This window comes from Erinaceus europaeus, chromosome 12 (assembly GCF_950295315.1).
Source record: "Erinaceus europaeus chromosome 12, mEriEur2.1, whole genome shotgun sequence".
NCBI lineage: Eukaryota > Metazoa > Chordata > Mammalia > Eulipotyphla > Erinaceidae > Erinaceus > Erinaceus europaeus.
This window is the reverse complement of record NC_080173.1, coordinates 25,663,248-25,683,059: the sequence shown is the minus strand read 5'-3', so window position 1 is coordinate 25,683,059 and position 19,812 is coordinate 25,663,248. Positions and strand designations below refer to the sequence as shown.

The following is a 19,812-nucleotide window of genomic DNA, read 5'->3' as shown; positions in this document are numbered from 1 at the left end:
AATTTCTCTCTGTCTCAAGCCAATAATAAATAGATAAATAAATAAAATCAAAATAAAACTCTGTGTTCCGGGAGTCGGGCGGTGGCACAGTGGGTTAAGCGCACGTGGCGCAAAGTGCAGGGACCAGCGTAAGGTTCCCGGTTCCAGCCCCCGGCTCCCCACCTGCAGGGGAGTCGCTTCACGGGCGGTGAAGCAGGTCTGCAGGTGTCTATCTTTCTCTCCCCTCTCTCTCTGTCTTCCCCTCCTCTCTCCATTTCTCTCTGTCCTATCCAACAACAAAGCAACGTCAACAATGGCAATAATAACCGCAACGAGGCTGCAACAACTAGGGCAACAAAAAAAAAGGGGGGGGGGGAAAAAACAAAAAACTCTGTGTTCCATTGTATTTATTTACAGCTTCCAAAAGCTTTCAGAGTCTTTGGGAGAAAGTATAACAGGTCAGGTGAAGATGTACCTGCTTGAACGTACACGTTACAATGCACAAGGACTCAGGTTCAAGCCTCAGGTTCCCACCTGCAGGGGCAGGGGGAGACTTTGCGAGTGGTGAAGCAGTATAACAGGGGTGACTTTGTCTTTCTCCCTCTCTACCTCCCTCCCTCTTCCCTCTCAATTTATCTTTACCTCAATCAAATAAGTAAGTAAATAAATAAGACAGTCTAGTCTACCTAGAAAAAAAGTTCATTCACTTCCTGAGCTTTTGTTGAGTACATATTATGAGTCAAGTACTATGATAAAGATTGGGCACATAAACATCACTGGAAGGGGCAACAGTTGAGAACACATAAATCTGAACTATGAAATGGCAATACAATATTACAGGTGCAATAGAATATGTGGTGGACATTTGTTGTTCACTATGCAATCATTTCTCTTGATCTTTTGACAACTGTTCCATATTTTATTAGAGTACAGAATTTTAGTTACAATTCCACCACCACCCTCATCCTATAAATCTTCCTCAGGGAAGCCTAACTTAGTCAAATGTTTTGATGCTCTCTCATAGAAGGAAGAGGATGACAGTTTCACTTTAGAATTGCTACAATCCAAGTAATGTTGTTTGCCTGCATACTTACTTCCCACTCATGTGTAGATCTACGAGACAGTGCAAATGGATGGATGATAGGATCTGCAGTAATGATGACAGGACCTCCAATCAGAGTAGTCTGAGGTGAGACAGACACAGTAATTATGGTGACTCGTGTATGTTCAGAGGCATTTTCCATTAGAGAGCTGGCACTTTCGATGACAAAATTTGGTAAAGCTAGGACATCTTAGGGAAAAACACAAACTGTTACCTGTTTATAAAGGTTACCATAATGTTTTTCAACCTCTTTAATGTATTTTAAGACCACAGAGGGAAAAAGCACAATAAATATTGAGTGTTCTTTTTTTTTTTTTTCATTAAAAGTCTTAAGATTTGTTGAGTTGTTTTAGTGGGGCCATCAAGAAATGAAACTTCTGATCTTCAAGCTAACAGGTGGACCTTCCTATTCCATGGGTGCTGGCAGAAGACATGACACTCCTGGGTCAGAGGCTGTAATATTCAACTCTATGTGCTAACTTGACTGGACTGTGACTTTTATTTTTATTTTTGCCTCCAGCGTTATCGCTGGGGCTCAGTGCCAGCACTAACGAATCCACTGCAGCTAGCAGCCATTTTTCCTTTTTTTTTTTTCTAATAGGATAGTACAGAGAGAAATTGAGAGAGGAGGAAGACAGACACCTGCAGACTTGCTTCACCACATGTGAGGTCACACTCCCCCACCACCGCCACAGGTGGGAAGCCGGGGTCCTTGAGCTTCATACTATGTGCACTTGACCCAGAGCACTACCACCCAGCCCCCACCCTGGACAATAATTTTTAACCAGACATAACTCTGGATATGTATATGAAGGTGTATCAGGATGAAATTCAATAAAAAATTGAGCTGAAGAAAAATTCTCTAATTCTGTCCATCCCTTAAATTCATATGTTGAAACTCTAGCTCCAAGGTAACGATATCTGGAGAAAGGATCTGTAGGAGGTATTTAAGGTTAAAGGAAGTCATGAAGGCAAGACCCTTATCTAGTAAAACTGTATTTTTCTTTGATTTCTTTTTATATTTTATTTTTTGTAGTTTATGTTTTAAAGGGAAGGTCTCTCATTCCACTTCCTCTTTTTCCCCCTTTCTCCATGTGTCCCTAACATGAGCACCCATCAGGGACAGAAAATGATCTTCACCAGAAATTGACCATACTAACACCTTCCTCAGAGACTTGTAGGAACTATGAAAATGGAAGCTACCCTCATAGAAGCCATTCAGTCTTTATGTGGTACTTATGGCAGCCCAAGCCAGGACAGAGACAAAGAATTTCTTTATTCATCACACAACAAGCTGTAGGAACTTCATGTTCATACCAGTCTGATTTGCCCCTTGAGTCTCACAGGGGCAATGCAGAGAGGACCTGATAGAAGCTGTGTATACCAGGAATTGGCATCACATTGGAAAAACCCCAAGCTTAGGAAACCTGACTCAAATAAACTTGCCTGATCTTTGCCCTCAAGGTGTTAATTGTTTTATAGATTTCTGTGTTACATGTTTCTTTTTTTTTCTGCTCTGTTCTCTTGGAGATTCACCACTTCAAGCGAAGTTTTTCAGATAAAGGGTGACATAGGCAAAGAGAGAGCAAGAGTGGGGACACAGGGAGGGGAGGGGAGGAAGGAAAGAGGAGAAGGGAAGGAGGGAGGGAGGGAGGAAAGGGGGGGAAGAGAGAGACTGAGACTGAGACTGACTGCAACACTAACACCACTTATACTTCCTCCATTATGGTGGGGGCCAGGCTCAAACCTGGATTATACATATGGCAAAGCAGATGCCCTCCTGGGTGAACTATCTTGCTGATCTCAGGGGGGACATTTTTTTTAAATGTTTTTTAAAATTTTTTAATTATCTTTATTTATTGGATAGAGACAGCCAGAAATCAGGAGGGTAAGGGGAGTTAGGTAGAGAGAAAGAGATATCTGCAGCAGTGCTTCACCATTTGTAAAGCTTTCCCCCTGTAGGTGGGGACCAGGGGCTTGAACCTGGATCCCTGCACATTGTAATATGTGCACTCAACTAGGTGCACCACCACCCAGCCCCAGGGATACAATTTTTATCATTTGATTTTTGAATGTAAGAAAAGGCACAGAGGGGCTGGATGGTGGTGCACCTCACTGAGCAGACACATTTCTGTGTGCAAGGACCTAGGTTCAAGCCCTCAGTCCCTACCTGCAGGAGGGCAAGGGGAAAGGTTTCATAAGTGGTGAAACTCTTGCAGGTGGCTATCTTTCTATCTCCCCCTTCCCTCTCAATTTCTCCCTGTTCGTATACAAAAGAAGAAATGAGAGAGAGAGAGAGAGAGAGAGAGATGAAGGGGGAAAGGTCATAGAAAAGGCCAAATGGCTTTAAACAACAAAGCTAATAATTGATTGAGCCAAGATTAGGAATTAAAACTTATTGGCTCTATATGACATATTCTGAATTAAGAGGATGATTTCATGATAAGACACTTCTTTAACTGAACTCAGTGGAGAGCAGATCACTGTGTATGTGAGATAAGTGATTTGTATTATTGAACATTATTCTCATAGGAAATATAGGATTTATTTATTTATTTATTTGAGAGACATGCAGAGAGAGAGAAGAGCACTGCCCAGCTCTGGCATATGGTGATGCAGGGGATTGAACTTGGGACTTCAGAGCCTCAGGCATGAGAATCTCTTTGCATAACCATTATACTATCTACCCCCACTGTAGAATTTCCTTTTACACTGATTCCTTAAGTTTTGTCAGAACAAAATGTGAAATGTTTCCATAAAACTTCTGTCTAACCCTGCAATGTCAGGATATTTCTCAGTGCTGGAGGTTATAAAACATTCAGAGACAGAAATCATTATACACCCTACTGAGCCCTCAGGCCTATTTTGACCATTTTTCTTCTCTCTTCTCTGTCTCTCTCTCTCTCTCTCTTTCTCTCTCTCTCTCTCTCTCTCTCTCTCAAAAGTTCTTGGTCCTCCTAATTTCAGCTAGATTTTTCTCTTTATGGTGAAGATTTTAGGTGGTTGGACCAAGTCTAGACTCTCAGAACCATTTTGGTAAAAGCAAAGATTAAGACAAACGCCAGGGTTAAGGTTGCTTTACCTCTCCGCTCTTAAAACTGTCCCAATTGAGTTGATGATGCAGTTTCTAAATACTAACAAAGGCCAGCTATGCTTTACTTACTCTTTAGTTGCAATATATTACAAAACAAAGAATATCTCAGTGGCTATTTACAGTGAGAAATGTTTGTGCTCTTTTCTCCCTCAAAAAGTTTTGTTTATTTGTTTAATGCATGTGTGTGTGTGGAAATTAAGAGACCAGAGTACTCAGAGCTCTGTCTGGTCATATGTGGGACTGAAATTAAACCTAGATTCTGATGAATTGCAAGGAATGTGCTTTACCAGTTAAACCATCTCCCTGACCACATATTTCTAGAAAATGATTTTTTAAAATATTTATTTATTTGTTCCCTTTTGTTGCCCTTTGTTGTTTTATTGTTGTAGTTATTATTGTTGTTGATGATGTAGCCATTGTTGGATAGGACAGAGAAATGGAGAGAGGAGGGGAAAACAGAGGGGGGAGAGAGAGATAGACACCTGCAGACGTACTTCATCATTTGCAAAGCTTTTCCTTTACAGGTGAGGACTGGGGCTCGAACACGAGTCCTTATGCATTGATACATGTGCACTCAGCCAGGTGTACCACTACCAGTCCCTCCCTCTTTCTTTTCTTATATTTTTGATTTTCATCCAAATATCCTTTTTTTTTTTAGAAATACTGCACTTTATTTGTACATGTAGTACAGTAACATTTTTAGTTTGTTTGTTTATTTATTTATTTTTATTTAAAAAAAGGAAACACTGACAAAACCATAGGATAAGAGGAGTATTGGGAGTCGGGCAGTAGCACAGTGGGTTAAGCGCATGTGGTGCAAAGCACAAGAGACCGGCGTAAGGATCCCGGTTCAAGCTCCCAGCTCCCCACCTACAGGGGAGTCGCTTCACAGTAGGTGAAGCAGGTCTGCAGGTGTCTGTCTTTCTCTCCCCCTCTCTGTCTTACCCTCCTCTCTCCATTTCTGCCCTTCCTATCCAACAATGACAACATCAACAATAATAACTACAACAGTAAAAAAACAAGGGCAGAAAAAAGGGAATAAATAAATAAATATTAAAAAAAAAAGAGGGGTATAACTCCACACAATTCCCACCACCAGAACTCCATATCCCATCCCCTCCCTTGATAGCTTTCCTATTCTTTAATCTTCTGGGAGTATGGACCCAACGTCATTGTGGAATGCAGACAGTAGAAGGTCTGGCTTCTGTAATTGCTTCCCCACTGAACATGGGCATTGAAAGGTTGATTCATACTCCCAGCCTGCCTCTCTCTTTCCCTAGTGGGGCAGGGTTCTGAGGAATCAGAGCTCCAGGACACATTGGTGGGGTTGTCTGTCCAGGGAAGTCTGGTTGGCATCTGGAACCTGGTGGCTGAAAAGGGAGTTAACATATAAAGCCAAATAAGTTGTTAACTAATCATGAACCTAAAGGCTGCAGTAGTGCAGATGAAGAGTTGGGGGTGTTTCTCCATTATGTAGATAGCTAGTAGGCATATTTTAGTTATATTCCAAAGGGCCTGTGGCTATACTAGTGTTTTGTTTGTTTGTTCCCTGAGCCTGAAATCTGATATGCAGGTGGATCCTAGTTATTGTCTGGGAAGATGCTGTCATGGCTGGAAAAAGGATCAGAAGCTAGATATAGACCAGGTCCCATGAGATAGGGCATATGTTCACATGTATCCATAAATTAGGGCAAGATATATACCTGAAAGCAAAAGTACACAATAGTCTACAATTAGTCCATATGAAGTTCATAATGAAACAATGTCTACTTAGACTTAAATACTCTCCTCACTTATTTCCAATTATACTTCCCTCACTCACTCCCAAGATATCTTTATCAAAGCAAGGACTGAAAAGCTGAAGAAGGGCAAGAGACTGGCATACTTTAACGATAACTCTTTAGTCACTATCAGGCCACCTCATCAGCTGGGGCCCTATTTGGAGAGTCCTGAGATTCCCAAACAGACATGATTGGCCTAGACCTCAAATAAATCCCTGTCTCCATTGTTACTGGTCATCTCTTATCAGGAACAACAAAGCAGACCCCTTTGTGGGCCCCCATAGGGCCTTGCACTCAACTTGGATCAACAATGGTAGAGAATGTTCCATCCTCCGAAGGGAGGCTGGACAACATACTCTAGGCTATACCTGAGAAAGATGGGTCCTGATACTGGGGCAGCTTGGAACATTCCTACTGATGACCACAGAGTGTGAGCTTGGATCTACAGGGATGCAGAGGTCACATAGGCTCCTAAGCTGAATATGGACCCTGGATCAGATCAAATCGATGGGGTCAACAATATTTATACACCTTTCCCATATTTGGGAGCTACTGTCTTCCCAAATATCCTTTTTAAACTCTGATCATTTCCTTTATATATTATTTATTTTAAATATTAATACTTATTATTTTCTATCTTGGATAATGACAGAGACAAATCAAGAGGGAGAGAGAGAGAGAGAGAGAACTGCAGCACTGTTTTGCCACTCGTGAAGTTTTCCTCCTGCAGGTGGTAACTATGGACTTGAACCCAGGTCCTTGTGCACTGTAATGTGTGCCTTCAACCAGGTGTGCCACCATCCAGCCCCCTATTCACAGTTAAATCTTAATTCTGCTTTTAAAGAAGACTGCAAGCCTCTCTTCTCTGTCCTATAGCAGACAGTTTTGCTTCTAAATATGTACTTTAGCTCATAAAGCAGATTTCTTGTTTAAAATATAATCTGGAAATTCCTAAACCATGAAATTTGTAAGTGGAAAGTTTTAATTTCTGCTCATTTATTTATTTTTTTTGAAGCAGTATTTCAAAGTTTTAGAGATTTGGTTTTTTCCCATTTGGATCCTATTTGGAGTATTTATGATTTCTGTTTGGGATAGATTATGGTTAACTAGTGAAGTATGATACTTACAGGTTGTGATTTAATAATTGTCTTGCCCTCAAAGATACTCACTTTCTGATTATACTATCCTATATGAAAAAAGGATTTCTAAACGTGATTCAAAAATCTCAAGATGAGGGAGTTACTCTGGGCTACCTGAATGAAGCTAGTGTAGTCCCCAGAGTCCTAAAGACTGAAAAGAGAGGCAGTAATAATCAGAATCAGATGGCAGAGAATGATCAGTATGCTGCAGCTCCGTCAGCTTTTAAGATGGTAGCAGACGCCCCCACACCTATGGACATCTAATCTTTGACAAAGGTGCCCAGACAACTAAATGGGAAAAGATGAGTCTCTTCAACAAATGGTGTTGGAAAAAAATGGGTTGAGACATGCAGAGAATGAAACTGAACCACTATATTTCACCAAAGACGAAAGTATAGTCTAAGTGGATCAAGGACTTGGATGTTAGACCAGAAACTGTTAGATACTTAGAGGAAAATATTGGCAGAACTCTTTTCTGCATAAATTTTAAAGACATCTTCAATGAAACAAATCCAAATACAAAGAAGACTAAGGCAAGCATAAACCTATGGGACTACATCAAATTTAAAAGCTTCTGCACAGCAAAAAACCAATACCCAAACAAAGAGACCCCTCACAGAATGGGAGAGGCTTTTTACATGCCATACATCAGACAAGAGTGTAATAACCAAAATATAGAAAGAGCTTGCCAAACTCAACAAGAACATAAATGACCCCATCCAAAAATAAGGAGAGGACATGGACAGAATATTCACCATGGAAGAGATGCAAAAGGCTGAGAAACACATGAAAAAATGCTCCAAGTCTCTGATTGTCAGAGAAATGCAAATAAAGACAACAATAAGATACCACTTCTCTCCTGTGAGAATGTCATACATCAGAAAAGGTAGCAGCAGCAAATGCTGGAGAGGTTGTGGGGATAAGGAACCCTCCTGCACTGCTGGTGGGAATGTAAATTGGTCCAATCCCTGTGGAGAGCAGTCTAGAGAACTCTCAAAAGGCTAGAAATGGACCTACCCTATGATCCTGCAATTCCTTTCCTAGGTATATATCCTAAGGAACCCAACACACCCATCCAAAAGATTTGTGTACACATATGTTCTTAGCAGCACAATTTGTAATAGCCAAAACCTGGAAGCAACCCAGGTGTCCAACAAAAGATGAATGTCTGAGCAAGTTGTGATATATATACACAATGGAATACTACTCAGCTATTAAAAACAGTACTTCAGTATTTTTAGCCCATCTTGGATGGAACTTAAAGAAATCATGTTAAGTGAAATAAGTCAGAAACAGAAGGATGAATACGGGATGATTTCACTCTCAGGCAGAAGTTGAAAAACAAGATCAGAAGAGAAAATACATGTAGAACCTGAACTGGAGGTGGCTCCAAAGTAAAAGACTCTGGGGTGGGTAGTGGGGGAGAGTACAGGTCCAAAAAAGGATGATAGAGGACCTAGTGGGGGTTGTATCGTTATGTGGAAAACTGAGAGATGTTATGTACAAACTATTGTATTTACTGTCGAATATAAAATATTAATCCTCCAATAAAGAAATTTTTAAAAAAAGATGGTAGAAGAGGTTAAGGATTCAAGGGGTATGAGTGGCTTCTAAACACTAGAATGCAAAGAAGTGATTCACCACTAGTGTCTCCAAGAAAATGCAGCCCTGCTAATGTTTTTATTTTAGATCAGTGACGTCCATGTCAGGCTTCTGACTACAATACTGTAAGATAATAGATAACTTTATGTTATCTTAAGGTACCTCAAAGGTGGTGGTTGATTTGTTGCAGCAGCAAGATAAAACTGATGCAAAACTTTCTTAGATTATGCAAGGACTTATCAATAAAAACTCATACAATTTTGCCCATAATAGAAGTGCCAGTGTGCTCAAACTGAAATCAAATAGCATAGTCTTTTTACAATTCTCACTTTTTCATCACATGGAATAGAAGCTAAATGCATATGCTGGCCCAAGGTCATATGCGATTGGTTCTCCTTCATCTACCTGACATCATAGCCTGCCACTCATGTGCTCACTTCCCCTGTTCCACCACACAAACGTTTCTATTACTTAAGTACAACAGGCAGGTCCTGCCTCCAGAGCTTTACCTTATCATTCTCCCTGTCCAAATGCTTCTTTCTCAATTCCTTTAGGGAGTTCCATCATATTTCTGTGTTAGAGATGTCTTCCCAGGCAGCCCTCCCATTAAATAGTAACATCTTCCAGTCCTGCAGGTAAAGATGATGAAATTTTATGACAGTTGCTTATTTTGATTAGTTGAATTATTTAATTTCTATGTCTTTCTGACCTCAAATACAAATGTAATGAAACTGGTGGGGTAGAGGGGGTTCTAACTATACTAGAATTTAATAAATATTTATTGAAAATTAAATGAATGAGTAAAATGGTTCGTTTTTGTTTTTTTTAATTGTATTTATTTATTTATTTATTTATTTATTTATTTATTTATTTATTTGATTATGGATGGCCAGATATGGAGAAGGAAGAGGGTGATATAAATAGACAAGGGGAAGGGGGGCAGGCCATAGTTCACCTGGTTAAGTGTACATGCTACAGTGCTCAGGGTTCAAGCCCCTGGTCCCCACCTGCAGGGGGAAAACTTCACAAGAGGTGGAACAGGGTTACAGGAGTCTCTCTGTCTCTCTCAATCTCCCCCTCCCCTCTCAATTTTTCTTTGTCTCTATAAAGAAATTAATTAGTTAGTTAACCTGGGCGATAGTGCAGCGGCTTAAGCACACATGGCTTGAAGCAAAAGGACCTGCATAAGGATCCCAATTGGAACCCATGGCTCCCCACCTATGGGGGAGTGGCAAAGTGTTGCTTCACAAGCGGTGAAGCAGGTTGGCAGGTGTCTATCTCTCCCCCCCTGTCTTCCCCTCCTCTCGATTTCTCTCTGTCCTATCCAACAACAACAGCAAAGGCAACAACAACAAGGGCAACAAAATGGAGAAAATGGCCTCCAGGATCAGTGGATTCATAGTGTACGCACCCAGCCTGAGATAACCCTGGAGGCAAAAAAAAAAAAAAAATTAAGAGAGACACCTGCAACACTGCTTCACCACTCACAAAGCTTTCCCCCTGCAGGTGGGGACTGGGAGCTCAAACCTGGGTCCTTGTTCACTGTAACCAGGTGTACCACCACACGGCCCCAAAATGGTTCTTTTTTGCTGAAATAGATCAGTTATATACTATTAACATACTCAAATTCAGTATTTTATTATTTTTATGACACTATATGCATTTGAAAACCTGCAGCTATCTGAGTTCAGACTTTCTGTTCAGTTTTTTTGTTTTGTTTTGTTTTTAAAATTTTTTTTAATATTTATTTATTTTCCCTTTTGTTGCCCTTGTTTTATTGTTGTTATTGATGTCGTTGTAGCTGGATAGGACAGAGAGAAATGGAGAGAGGAAGGGAAGACAGGGGGAGAGAAAGATAGACACATGCAGAGCTGCTCCACCAATTGTGAAGCAACTTCCCCTGCAGATGGGGAGCTGGGGGCTCAAACCTGGAGCCTTACGCTGGTCCTTGCACTTTGCACCACGTACATTTTACCCGCTGCGCTACCGCTGGACTCCCATTGTGTTCGGTTTTTTAAAGTTGGTACTAGGAAGATAGCGCAGCAGTTGTGCAACAGACTATCATGCTTAGCCTCTGAAGTTCTGTGTTCAATACCTGGCACCACTATAAACTAGACAGTGCTTTGGTGAAAATGAAAATAACAATAATCAGTTTTTAAGTTTGGGCCATGTCAACAGTGACTTCTGCGTTTGTTGTCATCACATTAAAGAAAAAATGAATTTCAGATATTCTTCATGTGTTTTTATTTTCCCCAGAGCACTGCTCAGGTCTGGCTTATGGTGGTGCTGGGACTGAACCTGGGGGATCTTTGGTACCTCAGGCATGAAATTCTTTTTGTATAGCCATTATGTTATCTCCCCAATCCTTCTTCAGTATCTTTATGTACTAAAAAAAGGGTGGGGGAATATTTAAATTTTTTTCCACTAAAGTTGCATTCTGAGAAAGCAACTCAGTACCTTGCTTGAAAATATAACAGTTTTAGAGAAAGTGGTCAGTTATATTCAGACTGTATCAACCCATTCACCAAACTATTACATTATATTATTTTTATTTTGATAGGACAGAGAAATTGAGAAAGGGAGGAGGGGAGGATAGAGAAAGAGAGACACCTGCATCACAGTTTTACATCTTGTGACCCCCCCCCCCCGCACCTACCCCAGGGGTGGGCACCTTGATCCTTGTGTATGGTAATTTATGTGCTTAACCAGGTGTACCACCACCTAGCCCCTCACACTATTATTTGAAAAGAGTACAATTATTACTTTATTCCTGGTCAGAAAAGCTCCATAAGAAACTTCCCATTGTTTGAAATTAATTCAGTAAATCAAAATAAAAAATAATCTAAACAATGATATGCACATAGCTGTATCACTAAAAGAAACTGTGAAAGCAAATACTTAAACTTATGTTTAAAATGCTAGGTTATGATTTCGTAGAATGATGAAGATTAAGAGGCTACATTTTTGTACCTAAATTAAGAAAAAAGAAAAAAAAGCCATTTGGTAGAGATTGTAATATAATGCCCAACCACAAGATGGAGCTCCACCAGGGTACCTTGGGACTGAAGAAACTAAATTTATTCCCACCCAATATTCAGTCAGTATGAGAACAGGGACTAGGCTTCCATATCTTACTGTTCTGTAATGATCCTAAAGTAGAGATTTCTATTTTTAATTTATTGATTTATTTTACCTTTTTAGGTTTATCGTTAGGGCTTGGTGCCAGCACTATGAGTCCACTGCTCCTGGCAGCCATTTTTTTTCAATATTATTGAATAGGACAGAGATTGATAGGGGAGGGGAGGAGATAGAGAGGCAGAGAGAAAGATAGACAACAGCAGAATTGTTTAATGACTTGTGAACCATACCCCCTGCAGGTGGGAAGTTGGGGGCTTGAACCTGGGTCCTTGTGAGCTTAACCTGCTGTGCTACCGCCTGACCCCCTTTAAAGTGGAGATTTTTATGAGAAATCATCTGATATTGAAAATAGCTTAAGGGAATTGGGCGGTAGCGCTTCAGGTAAGCACAGGTGGCACAAAGCGCAAGGAATGCATAAGGATCCTGGTTGGAGCCCCCGGCTCCCCACCTGCAGGGGAATCGCTTCACAGGCGGTGTTGCAGGTCTGTAGGTGTCTTTCTCTCCCCCACTCTGTCTTCCCCTCCTCTCTCCATTTCTCTCTGTCCTATACAACAACAACGACATCAATAACAACAACAACTACAACAACAATAAGAAAACAAGGGCAACAAAAAGAATAAATATAAATAAATATTTTTAAAAAGAAAGAAAATAGCTTATATACCAAATGCATCTGAGAATATTCTCATTTAAATCTGCCATGTAAAAACACTAAAAAAAAATAATAAAAATAATAATAAATAAACAGAACAAGTTAAAATGAAATGGAATCTTTCCTGGACTTTATATTTTTACTAAGTGACCCACTCACTGAATTGATGTGATCCTTAGTTGAATTCCACACTATAAAAAAAAAAATCTGTTTACAACATTGCTAAAACTAAACTAACTCAGAATTCCAGTTCCAGCTGATCTAAGCCGACAAGACATTGTTTTAACCAAGTAACTATGAAGTGTCCAGAAACAGATGGATCCAATATATATTAAAAAAAAAAAAAAGCTAATGAAAGGATAAGGAAACTGAGGATACAAAATAATAAATATGTTTGGATTATTGATTATTTGAAACCCAGTATGAACTGAGCTTATAATAAATCACCAGTATTAAGGGTGACACACCTGACAATTTATCAAAATACAAACACTAGTTAGATGGTGAGAGTTGCAATATATGTCCCTATATCTGTACTTCATCTTAACTCTTCCCGTCTACTTTTCCCTAATTGTTCATATTTAAAAACACGCATTATTAAAACATGTGCTTCAAACTCACTTCAATATGTCTTTTTTTTTTTCTGACAATTACATTAAAAATATCTTTAAGGGGTCTGGAGTACAGTTCACCATGTAGCGCCTTTCATTCACATGGCCCAGGTTTCAGGTACCCCAGCATACCATATGGGAGTGCCATGACCCAAGGGAAACATTAGTGCTATGATAGCTCTCCCTTTCTCTGTCTTTCTCCATCTCTGAGTGTAAAAGCAGTCTGGAGCATAGAAATTATGCACAAGTCCCAGCTACACACACACATGGAGTCCTACTGTCCCCTGCAACCTCACCTCCCCCTATTTTTTTTCTTTCTTTTTGATAGAGGGTTAAGACAGAGACAGAGTCAGAAAGACCTACAGAATCGCTCTAACGCTCATGAAGCTTACCACCTAGCAGGTGAGGATATGAGACTTGAACCTAGATTCTCACACATAGTAACTGCAATCTACCAGATGAGCCACACCTCATCTGTGTATTTACATCACAGTACACCTTAACTTAGACTAGCCACATCCCCCTCCCCTTAATGACCAGAAGTGGATGGTGATTTTCATATTGGGCATAAGTACAGAAATTTGTCATTGTGATTGTAAATATTTTCTAATTTTCATGGACAATATCAAATTTATTCATGACTATCTAAGAAATTAGAAATTATCTCAAACAGCTTTTTTGTTGTTTTTTCTCTCTTTCGTTGCCCTTGTTGTTTTTCATTGTTGTTGTAGTTATTGTTGTTATTGGTGTCGTCATTGTTAAATAGGACAGAGAGAAATCAAGAGAGGGGAAGACAGAAAGGGGGAGAGAAAGATAGACACCTGCAGACCTGCTTCACCTCTTGTGAAGCGACTCCCCTTCAGGTGTGGAGCCGGGGGGCTCCAACCAGGATCCTTCGCCATCCTTGCCCTTTGCGACATATGCACTTAACCCGCTGCACTACCGCCCGACTCCCCCTTTTTTGGTTTTAAGATATTTATGATTTATCCTTATACTTAAAATATTAATCATATTTTTGGATATTATTTTATTGGCAATGCTATGTAATGATTGGGCTTTTACCCAATTGTAAAAGTGAGTGATTCTAAATAGATGGCGCAGTCTAGAGATGGCGCAGTGGATAAAGCATTGGGTTCTCGACCATGAGGTCCCAAGTCCAATCCCCAGCAGCACAAATACTTTCTCTCTCTCCTCCTATAATTCTTATGAATAAATAAATAAATTCTTTTAAAAAATAAAATAAAATAAGTAGATGGCTAAGCTCACTAGTAGAATTATTTTATGAAATTAATCCCTGCAGTAGTGGAAAAAAATGTCACTTGAACCAATGTGATGCATTCAAATTTTAATTTAAAATTCCTTGAGGTAGGGCTAGGTGGTGGCGCACTTGGTTGAGCACACATGTTACAATGCACAAGGACCTGGGTTTGAGCCCCTGGTCCCCACCTTCTGGCTGTCTCTATCCAATAAATAAAGATAATGAAAAATTAAAATAAATAAATAAATATTTTAAAATTCCCTGAAGTTTAGTACCAATATAATACATAGTCACTATTTTTAAAAAGTCAACAAAATAAACTACTGGATGTAAGGTAAGAATCTTTTTAAAATTTTAGAGATTTTTCCATTCTTTTCTAAAGTTTAATTTTTAGAAGACAGAAAAATAGAGTGGAACATTTCTTAGCTCTGACATACTGTAGTACTAGAGCTTCTGGGGCCTCAATTATGCAGGCCCTGTGCTCTAGAACAGATATATATATATATATATATATATATATCCTCAACCCTAATTTTATTTTTATTGGATAGAGACAGAAATTGAGAGGGGAGGGGTGGTAGACAGGGAGAGAGACAGGCAGACACCTGCAGCCCTGCTTCACCATTCATGAAGATTTCCCCCTACAGGAGGGACCAGGGGCTTGAACCTGGGTCCTTGTGCAGTTTAATGTGAGTGCTAACCAAGTGTGCCACCACCTGGCTCCCCTAATTTTTTTTCAATCGCTTATTTATTCCTCCTCATATTTGGTATACCATTTTCACTCCCATCTCTAAAAATTCCACTTTTAAATCTCTGGTATATATTCTTCTATAACTTTCTATGCCTGTTTTTTCTTCTTGAAATGTCTTGCATTCATAGTTATTGAATCCCTTATCTCTTCTCTTTTTATTAGCTTTAAAAATTATTATTTATGGGGAGTCGGGCGGTAGCACAGCGGATTAAGTGCAAGTGGTGCAAAGCACAAGAACCAGTGTAAGGATCCTGGTTTGAGCCCCCAGCTCCCCACCTTCAGGGTAGTCACTTCCCAAGCGGTGAAGCAGGTCTGCAGGTGTCTGTCTTTCTCTCCTCTCTGTCTTCCCCTCCTCTCTCCATTTCTCTCTGTCCTATCCAACAATGATGACAACAATAAAACAACAAAGGCAACAAAAGGGAATAAATAAATATTTTTAAAACTATTACTTATTATTTTTTAACTTGATAGGACAAAGAAGGTGAGAGGGAAGGGAGACATAGAGAAGGCAGTAGAAACACCTGCAGCACTGCTTCACTGCTTGTGAAGTGTCCCCCTGTAGATGGGGACCAGACCTTGCTGGGGTCCTTGCACATAGTAATGTGTACACTCAACCAGTTTTGCCACTGCCTGGCCACCTGTCTCCCCTTTTTACTATACTGCAGATTGCCGTTTTCACCCATAAAATACACAGATATGGATATGACTATTTTCTGTCATCATCAGAGATTTACTACTCCAATCTGACTTTTTGAGAGAGGGAGAGAGAAAGAGAGAAAGTGACCACAACACCAAAGCTTTCCCTGGTGTGAAGCCATTTGCTTAACCTCTTTTGATTGATTGAATATCATTTTATCTTTAACCAGTGTTATTACAAATAAGCCTTCTAACATCCTTCTATATCACAGTATATGAGTGGAGGAATGCTGGTTTAAATCTGATGCCAATTTCACATGCTGGTAGATACTGACAAACTGCCTTTCAGAAAATGTACACCAATCTACACTCATGTCCCTGCATCTTAGAAGACAAAAATGTAGTTTTTCTAAAGTGGCACAACCCAGGGCACTTGACCACTTCTAAGGCTGACACTGAGAAGTAAATAAAGAGAATCAAAGTAAGCCATATGATTATTTCCAGACTATAAATACAAGTACAAAGTTAGATAGCAACCTGATGTAGCAGCCAACACAAAAAACAAATGCAGAAAAGGCTTCATTACTTGAAAAAAACCTCTTATGTCTCCAGAAGTACTTTGCTCTACTCTGTGGTTTGTTAACTTCTGTGAACTGGCACCTTTGTCATATCTTCTGTCTCTAAGCATCCTGTGTGTACTTCCTCATGACTCAGTTCTTGCCCAGTGACCTGAAAAATGACACCTTCTTCTTTCACAAAAACAAATGCTTCAGTAAGGAGATTTTCTTAAGCAAGGAGAAAAACTACCCAATTTCTATTTCTCTTTATGTGAAGATCTCCCAATTCTTGGTGAATTTGAGGTGAACTTACTCGATTCACTCATTTTCAAAAGGATTCAGTTGTAAAATAATGCCAGGTCACTAAGACACATTATCTATGTAATACTTATGCTCACTGTTTACCAAGTTTGCAGAGGACTTACAAGTTGTTAGGTTAAGGTTACTGTATAACCAGGGAGAGGTAAGATGCAAAAACAATTTATTAATTGGCCAACAGACTATTAAATACAAGTTAATACATTTTCCTTCTTTCTTTTTTTTAATATCTTTTTTATTATCTTATTTGTTGGATAGAGACAGTCATAAATTGAGAAGGGAGAGGGTGGTATAGAGGAGAGAGAAAAACAGAGACACCTGCAGCACTGCTTCACCACTTGCAAAACTTTCCCCCTACATTGTAACATGTGCACTCAACCTAGTGTACCACTACCTGGCCCCACAAGTCAATACATTTTTTTAAAATTTAAGTTAGGGGAGTTGGGCAGTGGCGCAGCAGGTTAAGCGCACATGGTGCAAAGCGCAAGGATGGGCAGAAGTATCCCGGTTCCAGCCCCCAGCTCCCCACCTGCAGGGGAGTTGCTTTACAGGCGGTGAAGCAGGTCTGCAGGTGTCTATCTTTTTCTCGCCTTCTCTGTCTTCCCCTCCTCTCTCCATTTTTCTCTGTCCTATCCAACAACAACGATATCAATAACCACAACAATGTTATACAACAAGGGCAACAAAAAGGAAAAATAAATAAATAAATATAAAAAAATTTTTTAATTTAAGTTAGAATTTTGAGCTGGAGAAAAAAACACTGACTGCCTGAATTTAAAATAATAATAGGGGTGGGATATAGCATAATGGTTATGCAAAGAAACTTTCATGCCTGAGGCTCTCAAGTCCCAGGTTCAATCTCCCACACTGCCATAAACCAGAGCTGAGCAGTGCTTTGGTTAAAAAAGAGAGAGAGAGAGAGAGAGAGAGAGAGAAAAGTAATAATAAAATCTGCAGCTGGAGAAATAGCTCAACTGGTTGAGCGCTCAACTTACATAACTGAGGTTCCTGGTTCAATCCCCAGTACCACATGTACCAGGGCTGTGCATTGACTTTCTTCCTTCTGTATCTCATGAGAAACTCGTTTCATGTGTAATAAATAAAACAAATCCTTAAGAAACTATCTTCAGGGGCATAAGTTAGAGGTCTACATGTTAACTATCACCTACACTTTCACTGTACATTTTTTAATGTATGAGACTTCTTTAAAAATGTGTCCTAAAATGCTGCAGTTTACCAGCACTTCTCTCTTTTCTGTTACACCCCATATCTTTTTACATCTACCATCCTGGTCCCAGCAGACATGCTTTGCCTGTTTGCCACCTCAGTGTTTTAAATCTGTGCTGTCTCCAAGAAGTCAAGAGTTGTTAGAGTCCCTGAAATAGGATTATATTACCTCAGGTATATTGAATTGAAAGATAATATGATTACAAAAGGAATTGTGTTTTGACCAGACTTTGCACTCGTCAGGCTTTTTGACTATTCAGAGGGACATTTATAACTGTCCAGGGAATGATTCCATGAGAATGGTTGAAAAAAACAACATACACTATGGGGAAATCTTGAATAAGTTCCTTAAAACAACTTCAATCTCACATCGTATATATATAAAACATTTTTTGTTAGTGAATGAAGTACTTTATTTCTTCACATGCTTGGTGTCTCTGTCTCCTTCACTAGAATGTAATTCCTAGGCAGGGATTCTAGTTGTCTTATTCAGTACAGAATACCCACTGCCCAGAATAAATATGTGTTAACTTAATTCCATAGAAATCCTTACCAAAGTCATAGAGCCAGGAAAGTATTGGATTGTCAGAAAAATTGTGACATATTTTTCTGTTTTTCTATGCAAAAATGTATCATAACTTTCCCAACAACCCAATAGAATGATGGTTTCCAGAGGTTAAAGACAAGGTCAAAGGCAGCAATAGGGAATTGTTTAAGTGCACACAATTTTACTTTTCAAAATGAAAATGTCTCTGGAGATGGAAATATATGTACTCATTACCACTGAAGAGTACTTAAAAATATTTAAGTTGGTAAATTTTATACCAGTATACCTTACCACAATTAAAATGTTTTAATTTAATTTATTTATTTATAAGAGAGGACAGGAAAGAGAAAGTTAACCAGACATAACTCTGGCATATGTACTGCCAGGGATCGAACTCAGAGCCTCATGCTTGAGAGTCCAGCACTTTATCTACCAATACCAACACTTAATTTTTTAAAATAATTCTTTTTATTTAATTTTATTTATTTTATTGGATAGGACAGATAGAAATTTAGAGGGAAGGGGATAGAGAGGGAGACAGTGAAGCTTTGCCCCTGTAGGTGGGGGCTCGGGGCTTGAACCTAAGTCCTTGTGCATGGTAATGTGTGCACTTAAACAGCTGCACCACCACCCAGCACCCACAATCAATTTTTAAAAATGATTTCTTTTTTTTTTGCCTCCAGGGTTATTGCTGGGACTTATTGCCTGCAACATGAATCCACATATCCTGGAGGGTATTTTTACCCTTTTGTTGCCCTTGTTGTTTTATCATTGTTGTGGTTATTATTGTTTTTGATATTGATGTTGTTGTTGTTGGATAGGACAAAGAGAAATGGAGAGAGGAGGGGAAGATAGAGAGGGGAAGAGAAAGACAGACACCTGCAAACCTGCTTCACCACCTGTGAAGCGACCCCCTGCAGGTGGGGAACCAGGAGCTCGAACCAGGATCCTTATGCCAGTTCTTGCGCTTTGTGCCATGTGCGCTTAACCTGTTGTGCCAGACCCCCTCTTTCTTAAATCCCTTTATTGGGTTGGCAAAATTGTTCACTTGGATATTGTGCCTTCTTTTTAAAAGTTTTTTAATATTTATTTTCCCTTTTGTTGCCCTTGTTGTTTTTTATTGTTGTTGTAGTTATTATTGTTGTTGTCATTGACGTCATCATTGTTGGATAGGACAGAGAGAAATGGAGGGAGGAGGGGAAAACAGAGAGGGGGAGAGAAAGACAGACACCAGAGGCCTGCTTCACCGTTTGTGAAGTGACTCCCTGGCAGGTGGGGAGCCGGGGGCTCGAACTGGGATCCTTATGCCGGTCCTTGAGCTTTGTGCCATGTGCGCTTAACCAGCTGCGCTACTGCCCGACTCCCTGATATTGTGACTTCTTTGCCTTGTATGCAGCCCAATTTCAAGCCCAGCCCCCAC

At 39.7% G+C, this 19,812-nt stretch overlaps 1 protein-coding gene across 1 annotated transcript in view; it reads right to left on the bottom strand.

Annotated features, from left to right (window-relative positions):
- The window catches only part of LOC132541794 (cadherin-related family member 3-like), a 105,709-nt gene that overhangs the window by 82,336 nt on the left and 3,561 nt on the right, over positions 1–19,812 (bottom strand). The window contains 1 exon segment of the mRNA XM_060202492.1: positions 1,070–1,270. Within this exon segment, the coding sequence (XP_060058475.1) occupies positions 1,070–1,270 (201 nt within the window).